The following is a 9,533-nucleotide window of genomic DNA, read 5'->3' on the forward strand; positions in this document are numbered from 1 at the left end:
TTGTGAGATACGAAGTTTGAAAAAATTCGTACTATCATTCCTTACCGTTGTCCCATTCACTTGGGGTTGGGGTCGGCGCAGCATGTCTTTCTCTTCCACACCTCTCTGTCGCCCGTCATTTCATCATTCATTTGCGTGAATTACTCACTTGAAATTATTCGTGCCATCATCATCATATCCTCAAACGTGTCTAGTACAGATAACGAAACGTATACGAATCGAGTAAAATAATCACAAGATAATCACTGCGTTTCATTTAAATTTGTAGCTACATCTATTGTGAGATACGAAGTTTGAAATTATTCGTACCACATTAAACACAAAATAACACAGCATACAGCAACATTGGCAATTGGAAGGTCGCAAAAAAGTATTTTACTCTTCCGTTATAGTCTGTCCGCTTTTGTAAGATCAAGTGTGCCATAGTAAATCTCTGGCGAACTTTAAGATAATTGCGTAGTAGTAAGTAGCAAAAACCAGTGGCCCATTTTATAAAGCTACAAGTTACAATTTACAAGCGGAAGTCTCTTTCTAACTCTATGTGTTAGAACGAGACTTCCGCTTGTAAATTGTAACTTGTAGCTTTATAAAATAGGCCACAGATGTCGCCTTTATAGGGCCAAGATTTCCGTATCTGTGATAAATCCAGATAAATCCGTCACCACCAATCTGTCAAAATTGTCAAAAAATGTCACCAATGTTGTGAAATATAAACTTATACAATTATTCCTTCCACAATTACAAGAAATCGATAGATATTTAAGCTTATCAAATCGCAAACGGGTAGTATTTTGGATAAATAAAGATGACGGAGGTATTGCCAGCGGAGGAGGCGCGACAGGACCGAGTGGAAACCATTATGAAAGGCTTTCAAGTGTATCCTTTTATATCAATGTGCTATATCATATATTTCATGTGAAGTTAATAATAAATACTAATTTTAGTATTAGCTAAATTTAAATTTTATAATATCTATAGGGTGAATTAATAAGTGAGTGATAAAACCAGTTTCTTAATAGAAAAATATTGAATTAAACTTTGTTGTTCATGTGATATTTTTCTGATTAAAATGAATGAACAAAGTGACACGTTTCATCAATTTCATAGTATTATTAATCATCATTTAATACTATGACATTGCAGGGAGTAAGCTAGAAAAAAAAATACTATTACATATATTGTATATATAATTTTATAATAAAAGGAACTTGTTTTATAATATAACTACTGACCCACCCCCGCTTCCCACGGGTTAACAAATTATACAGCTAAACCTTTCTCAAGAATTATCTATTGATAGGTGAAAACCATATGAAAATCCGTTCAGTAGTTTTCAAGTTTATCGTGACAGATGTGGCGTTTTATAATGTGTAGCGATTTGTATTGATTAGCACATAGCTACATTGAGCACCATAAGAACTCTTTATAAGTTGTCTGCTAGGTGGCGCAGGTGCATGGAGCAGAGGGCCTACCGCAAACCATGTTCGACGTGTTGCATACGAATTTACAAGTGCGACAGAGAGGCAACATGTCGAACGTGGTTCATGGTAAGCCCTCAGGCATAGGGTTGCCATATGGAAGAATTAAATGTCCTGATAAAAATCCGGACATCACCCTAAAAATCCGGACATTTCATGTAGCAGAGATTTGGCATAGCTTGAACAACGCCCCGGCGGCGCGCTGCTGTCTGTGGTGTACTGTATCGTGGATCTACTTTTCTCTTTCCCTTCGCCCGATCCCGTAGCCCCCTCCCTGGGCGCATTTTATTTTTATAAGGTCATTCCTAAAAATCCGGACACATGCCAAGTCCGGCCGCAATCCGGACAAAGGGTCAAAAATCCGGATATGTCCGGACAAATCCGGACGTATGGCAACCCTACTCAGGCACACATTGCATTCGCATTGGTAACTGGTAGTCATTATTCATGCTTCAGCCGGAAAACACACAACCCATATCATGAATTTGCTGTATATAAAATTTCTTTAATAAGCGTTATAACAGTAACTGGATGAATCTCCGTGATGCAGACTCGGGTATGTACACATTTTTAAGGAATTCTCTATTGATATTTTCTAGCCCACCAAACGAAAAACAAAAACTGACAAATAGGAAAAATAATTAATGCAAGAGCATTACTAGAGTCTGTTCAGAAAGAGAAGAGTCGTGGAATGTATTGGGCGCTATATATACATTCCATATCGTCGGATGACAAGCAAAAGTCACTAAGTACTATCAAAAAAATAAAGTAACAATGCACTTTATTACACTTGTAATACGGTTTATTGTCCAATAATTTCAATGGTGTTAGTTAGTGACTTTTGCTTGTCACCCGACGATATATTCCATGACTTCTCTTTCCGCACAGACTCTGAGAAAATTTTGGCATATTTGTAGGGGATGGTTTTTTAAACAACAAAATACAAGTACTGATGGGTGAAATTTTGATCCTAGCGAAAAAGTGTATAGAATAATTTTTGTAGAATATTTTAAGGCCTGATTCGAATTCAATCTGCCAAATTGAAAACCCTATTAATGGTACTGAAGCTAGCTGAATCAAGATTTGTTTTTCCATAATTTATTGAAAATTTGTTTAAAAATTGTTATTTATAAGTAAATTCATCATTTTCCATTTCTTCCCGCTCCTGTCGTTAGTTTTGTTGTATGCCCTCCATCATACATCCGACAGTGTTTTTTGACAGTTTCTTAGTTTGAGTCCTATCAAGAACAATGTTTATTTTGAAATATTATATTGCATATAGTTTTTGTTGTTTTAACGAACTAATTCCTTGGACACTCCACTCCATACCGTTCAATAGGTCAATACTGTGGGACTTTGTTGAATCAAGTTTTTTGGTCCGATTTCGAGGGTACTGGCTTAAGCATGCTGATTGCCTCATAAACATCGTGGATCATCTCCAAATATTATCAAAGTAATATTGGAAATCCGCATTATTAAACTAAAGCTGCGAACCGTTTCTTTTAGTGATGTTGGTGTCGATTTCTCAGTCGAAAAGTAACCAATGCCCGCGGTAACTGACACCACATCGACGAAATTCCTGATACGCCAGATATTTGAAGATATGTCTAGATCCTCATTGTTTCATGGATATTGCAATGAAATTACCTTTCAGTATTGGTATAATATTAGGTAACAGGTTATGTTGGAAATTAGTTATGTGCAAGTTTCTTCCATACTTATCAAGTTTTTGACAGCAATTTGGCGCCTAATTAAAAAGACGGCGGCGTTTATTTGATTTTTTTGATCATCTTAGAATTGATAAAAAAAAATTTTTTTGGTATAATAATTTTGTGATTCTGATAATTATAATGTCGTAGTGTATATATAAAGTAAGCTAGAAAATATCCAAGAAAAATCACTCTGAATTTGTCAAATTTGTTTCGAATCAGGCCTTATGTAGATAACTTATGTATAGGAATATTTTTGTTATGGGCCACCGTTTACGAGTTATTTAGGAAAAACTAAAAAAGGGCAGATGGACTGGTGGCCGTCCGGTGGGTCGGCCCAGGTATCGCTGGGAAGACAGTTTGACGGTGGCTCTGCTTCATCTTCGTGTCAGAGGGCCTACCGCGGACCACGTTCGACGTGTTGCCTGTCTGTCGCACTTGTAAATTCGTACCTAAGTGTGACAGGGATGCAACACGTGGAACGTGCTCGCGGTAGGCCCTCAGTAATTGGCAGGAAGTTGCGCAGGATTAGGCGGCACAGTCTCGTTTCAGAGGTCAAGATTCTCTTTGGATCGCTGAGCCACAACAGCTAGTCAATTAAGTTAGTTAAAAAAAGCGACCTTGACACCCCCTCTATCTATTTTAGTGTCACCCCCCTTTGGGTGAGCTATTATTTTCATTGATTGCATTATAAATAGCTTGTCATTAGAAACAATAACCTTTAGAACTTCCCACTGCCTTCTAAATTATTACTTAGCATCCAACCTCTATTTAGAATTTGATATGTCAATCGTCGAGGTCATTTATTCTTGTACTACTAGGTGTAAAACTATAGTACTTTTTAGTGTTCCGTACAAAACTTTGTTTACGGAACACTTATGGGATCACTTCGGTCTTGCAAATCAGTTTTTCAATAGGATTTGATTTATTTTATTCCATAAAAATGTTTCAAATTGATCTAATTCTTTTAAACAAAAAATCACGTTAAGTATGGTCGGCAAAAATGGCAAAGTGCTCGCCACGCGATCACTTGGGTTTTACGGAAAGGCTCTAATGGCTCCTCTACTCGATGGCCCAGCGCCGGCCACTCCAAGGGACGCATTTATGCGTTGGAGCAAGTGATATTGCTACCTCATTCTAACGCATGGCTGCGTCCCTTGAAGGTGGCGGGCGCTGGCCCATCGTGTAGAGGAGCCATAAAGTGAACTTTTAGACTGTTCAGATGTAACCAAGGCCATAGTAACTTACTTACTAACTTGGCTGGCTCGATGACCCTATATGAGTCTTGGCCTCCAACACAAGAGCACGCCACTTTGCCCGGTCCGGAGCGGCATCACGCCAGCTTTCGCCGACGCCGAGCTCACGGAGCCACCACTTCATCTAAATAGGAACTACTCAAAATCAAATCAAATGCGAAATTTTAATTTTTAAAGTGATTTTAGTAGTAGTAGTAAAATACTTTATTGTACAAAAAGAAACATAAAACATGAAAGAACACACATCATTAGCATAAAGGCGAACTTGTCCCTCACAAGGGTCTCTTCCAGTTTACCCTTGAGCAATTTACTAAGCTACAAAAAGACCTCATCATCATCATCATCTCAGCCATGTCGTACACATTGCTGAACATAGGCCTTCCCATGGACCTCCATACGTGCCGGTTGGAAGCGACCCGCATCCAGCGTCTTCCGGCGACCTTAATAAAGTCGTCTGTCCATCACTGGACGTCCTACGCTGCGCTTGCTAGCCCGTGGTCTCCACTCCAGCACTTTTCGACCCCATCGGCCATCTTTAAAAAGACCTAAAACACTTTTATTCACAACAATTTTCAGGGAAAATAATGTGGCAGTACAACGAAGACATGTCAAACCCAAATGTGGAGCACGAGGCCAGGGTGCCGAAGCGCATCTTGAAGTGCCGAGTGGTGTCGCGAGAGATGAACTTCAGCTCCGTCGAGGCTTTGGAGAGGTTCCGGCTAGAACAGGTTTGTTACATTAGTACATTACAAGTATTATAACATTTATAACAACCAGCTCCTAAGGTCTATGGTAATGCCCATAAATTATTTAAATAGGGTCCACACGAGCCGCCTCGCGAGGAAATTGCCGCGCGAAGCAGCTTGGTCTGTGTATGTAGACGTGGCTTACCCGAGGCACAGAATAAATAATATTAGGTACAGAAGACTCACTTTCTAAAGCCTCCTCCACACTCGTGCGCGAATCGCGGCGCGAAGCCGCGAACGCGAGTGTGGCGTCGATTTTCGCAGACAGCGAAATCGACTCCACACTCGCGTTCGCGGCTTCGCCCGCGATTCACGCGCATAGTCTGGAGGGGGCTTAACAAAACGCGTCTGTTACGATCAGGACAGATATGGCAGCTATACTGCAAAACGTAATTCAAGACCAAAAAAAGTAAGACAATGTTGCCACTGCAATAATTTGTTTGTAAAACAGTAAATTCCTTTTGATAAATAATCACGCTAAGATAATTTATTTATTAGTAATTTTTCTCCTACGATTCAAAAAAGTACTTTTATTTACTTATTTTTACATAAATACAAGACGCGCTAGTAAAAAAGTGGCAACATTTCTTACTTTTTTTGGTCTTGAATTACGTTTTGCAGTTTAAGTGGCGACAGCGTCACCCGCGGCTTATGGCTAGCCACCAAAATTGGAGTGGAACGGATGTACTTTTAGCTACCTGTAGCAAAGCGACGAAATCGCGGATTGAGCCACGCCTGCCTATACTCTGTCAACTCTGTGTCTTTTAGTGTCCGACCGAAGGTTCGGTTTCGGTTTCGGTTTCGGCCAGTTTCGGCCAAAAAATCATGTTTCGGCTGTAGTTTCGGTTTCGGCCAAAAAACGGCCGAACCTTTCGGCCGGGCCGAAACGTACGAAATGGTACTTCGGAATAAGACCAAAAGTTGAGGAATAAGTAGGACAACAATATTAATACCTACATATTATACTGATTCATGTATAGGTACAGAAATTAACTGGTTTATTTATTATAAAACACAATTCCACTAATGAGGGCGCCACTGGACGGTCGACGCAGTCTTAAGAGGCTGTCAATACCTATAACGCACACACTGTCTAATTGTTTCGGAGTGAATGAGTGATTTTACCTCAATTTACTATTGGTTTGTGTTCCACATGTCCTCTACTTCAGCTTAGCCTTTGGCCTCGCTGCGCCATGCTCGGCCTCCGGTCTCGCTTTTTAATACAATGGACATTGGTTGGAGTCTGTGCTCAACTACTTACCCTGAAGCCTGAAGCACGGCTTTGACTTCGCATGAAAGTTCGCCTCACTGGGGCACTTCGGACTTTTAGGCCCAGGTGAAGATTGGTACCCGGCCTTGCGATATTGTCAACAAAAAATTTCGCGCTCGCGTTTTTGGTTGGTTTTTTGGTTGACCCTGTGTCTACATGTTAACTTGACTGGTGAATGAATAGAGTTAGACCAAGAAAATTCTGCAATGATTTTGATAGCATACGCAGTGCAACTAGTGCAAATGTTATTTATACGTCATAATTTCATAGAAGTTTTGACGTTTAAAATAACACTTGCACTGCGTGTGCGTGTGTTATCAAAATCTTTGCAGAATTATCTTGGTCTTAAAAAACTGCTGGAAAAGGTCTCAAGGATATTGGGTGTTGACAGCCCCATAATATGAGTATAAAAGGGGTTTTATGACATTTTTTCAACGATTTTAACAAGTCTACAAAAGTTTCGGTTTCGGTTTCGGTTTCGGCCGAAACTAGAGCCAAAGCCGAACATTCGGTTTCGGTTTCGGTTTCGGCAAAAAAACATGTTTCGGTCGGACACTAGTGTCTTTAGGTCATCGTCATCATCATCATTTCAGCCTATTTACGTCCCACTGCTGAGCACAGGCCTCCTCTCGTGCGCGAGAGGGCTTGGGCTATAGTCCCCACGCTAGCCTAATGCGGATTGGGGTATCTTTAGGTATTTAAATAAAAGTAAACAAATTCACCCTCAAATGGCTCCTTAAGCCAACTGGCTTAACCCTAACCCTCAGGGTAGATGAAACATTACATTGTTTTTATGTTGATTTTGAATACATTGTTTGGCGACTGAATAAAATGTGTATATTTCCAGAAAGTGCTATTCAAAGGGCGGTGCCTGGAGGAGTGGTTCTTCGAGTTCGGCTACGTGATCCCCAACTCGACCAACACGTGGCAGTCCGTCATCGAGTCCGCGCCCGAGTCGCAGATGATGCCCGCCAACGTGCTCAAGTAAGCTTTTTTTTTATATAATCTGTGCTTGCGCAGATAATGCTCACGCGTATTTAATTACACAAACGGACGTCACATTTTTTCTACGAAATCGCCAAATCGAATTAAGTAAGTACTAAGTATTATTAATATTTTTTCAAAATATTTTTGACGAGATAAATATTAGTAATTTTATAACCCAAAACTGCTTAGGAAAGAAAATTAAACGAAATAAAACGATTATCGTTTTAAAAACTTGTTATTTTAATGTACAGCGAATAAAATAATTTAAATACATTTTCGGTTTCCGATGAAGTTAAAGTGACGTAACAAAGCTCCCCCTCCCCCATGTCACAATATGTCACATTTTCTTGACCCCCTCCCTTAAACGTGTGATGTAATTAATGGATGACCCCTTACTCGGAATTTCCGAGTTGAAAAGACTCTTTATTCTTTAAAATCAATCCTCTATCTAAAGTGCAAATTTCTAATTGTTTGCTCATATTAACCGGTAGGATGTAGACCGGTATGGATGATGGTTTTTAACGGCCAACTTTTAAAGCATTAATTTGTAATGTTTTACAGCTAGTATAATGCCTCTCGTTAGTGTGATGAAAACGTCTCGTTTGTGTTTCACCAGGGCAGAAAAGTTTCTTCTCCTCTCGTGCCTTGAAACCCTCGCAACACTCAAGATTTCACTTTTTTAACCACTCGCTACGCTTGTGGTCATGTGCGACGTTACTAAACAGATTCAACAGTTCCATGTTAAAAGAATGAGAGAGTTGCCAGGATTGTAACATCAGAAGAGATTGTAACTCCTACCTACATTACCTACCTACTATAAAGTATTTTGTATTTTGAAAATAGAAAATAGGTCCCAAAAACTATTTCAAATAAAATACAAAATAGTTTTCTTCAAAAGGTATTTAAATACAAAATACAAAATAGGTATTTTGCATTTTGTATTTGCATTTTAAATACAAGTATTTCAAATAAGTCACATCTCTGTAATGAAACTAGTTTAAACATGTTTTTTTTTCAGTGGCAACGTGGTGATAGAGACGAAATTCTTCGACGGTGACCTCCTGCTCACCACGTCTAGAGTCCGCCTGTTCTACGTTTAGGTGCATTTACTTTTAATATACTTGTACTGTGCATTTATTTATTGTTTGTTAATATAATTTATTTTTATTGTATTTAGAACCATTTGGACTCTTAATTATTGTACAAAATTGTTGCCATGCACTTTTACGGCTGATGGTATAGTATGAATAATCTCAGGTGAATTTTTCGGGCTCGGACCCTAATCTGTTAAACAAAAGATATTGTTTCCTTTATGCAGTGGTTACAATGCTTACTGCTAATAGCCCCGACGTAAGTAACGGGAACAAACCCATTTAAAAAGCAAATTTATCATTCTAATTTTATGGTTAAAATTCTTGAATCAGCCCATTCGGAGATAACACGTTTTTGTTATCTCAAAAAACAAGACCACCTTATTTGTTCTCTGAACAAGCTGTCATATGAATTTGAACCTTAATACTATCACGATAGTTGCTTTTTAAACGACATGGTTGCTTTGGCACGAGCTGTAGACCGCTCTTAAAAGAAACAAAGGCTTTTGTTTAACGGATTAGCACCCGAACCCGAACTGAAAAATCATCTGAGAAAATTCATACTACGAGCCTCGATGCATATGTTTTCGTCTAATGAGACCATTTTTTGAGGTTCTCGCGTTTGTTCAAAAATAATGTTTTTGATTAAAAATTACTAATATTGAATGCTTATACTAATGTAATTTAATTTTATATGATAACACTCTGCAATAACTAAATCCAAACACAAGAAATACCGTTTGTACTGAAAGGAAAAAAATCATGTTTTTTTATTTTTTTTATTGATGGGTAGGATTACAACATATGTGAAAAGGGCTATTACTAGGGAAAGCAATAGGGCTCTGCCAATATACTGACAATTTTGTTTCGAGCCCATGCATGCAGCAGTGCTGTAGGAGAGGACAATATGATTTGGACAACGTTTTTGAAAAGTCCTTTTTTTCAGCAATAAAAGTCTCATGCAATTTTATTATACGATCAAAATAAACTATATGA

General features: G+C 38.8%; 1 protein-coding gene across 1 annotated transcript; it reads left to right on the forward strand.

Annotated features, from left to right (window-relative positions):
• Window positions 1-673: 673 nt before the first annotated feature.
• LOC134666828 (retinal rod rhodopsin-sensitive cGMP 3',5'-cyclic phosphodiesterase subunit delta) lies at window positions 674-8,625 on the forward strand. The gene is made up of 5 exons (XM_063524146.1): window positions 674-876; window positions 2,003-2,034; window positions 5,020-5,171; window positions 7,307-7,443; window positions 8,465-8,625. Exons 1-5 carry the CDS (start codon window positions 806-808, stop codon window positions 8,544-8,546), a joined length of 474 nt encoding a protein of 157 aa, XP_063380216.1. The 5' UTR covers window positions 674-805; the 3' UTR covers window positions 8,547-8,625.
• The last annotated feature ends 908 nt before the right edge of the window (window positions 8,626-9,533 follow it).

This window comes from Cydia fagiglandana, chromosome 8 (assembly GCF_963556715.1).
Source record: "Cydia fagiglandana chromosome 8, ilCydFagi1.1, whole genome shotgun sequence".
Classification (NCBI taxonomy): Eukaryota; Metazoa; Arthropoda; class Insecta; order Lepidoptera; family Tortricidae; genus Cydia; species Cydia fagiglandana.

Coding starts and splice junctions, on each gene's coding strand:
- LOC134666828 (XM_063524146.1), top strand. CDS start 806: ATGACGGAGGTATTGCCAGCGGAGGAGGCGCGACAGGACCGAGTGGAA. Junction 5,172..7,306: donor AGAGGTTCCGGCTAGAACAG/GTTTGTTACATT, acceptor GTATATTTCCAG/AAAGTGCTATTCAAAGGGCG. Junction 7,444..8,464: donor ATGCCCGCCAACGTGCTCAA/GTAAGCTTTTTT, acceptor TTTTTTTTTCAG/TGGCAACGTGGTGATAGAGA.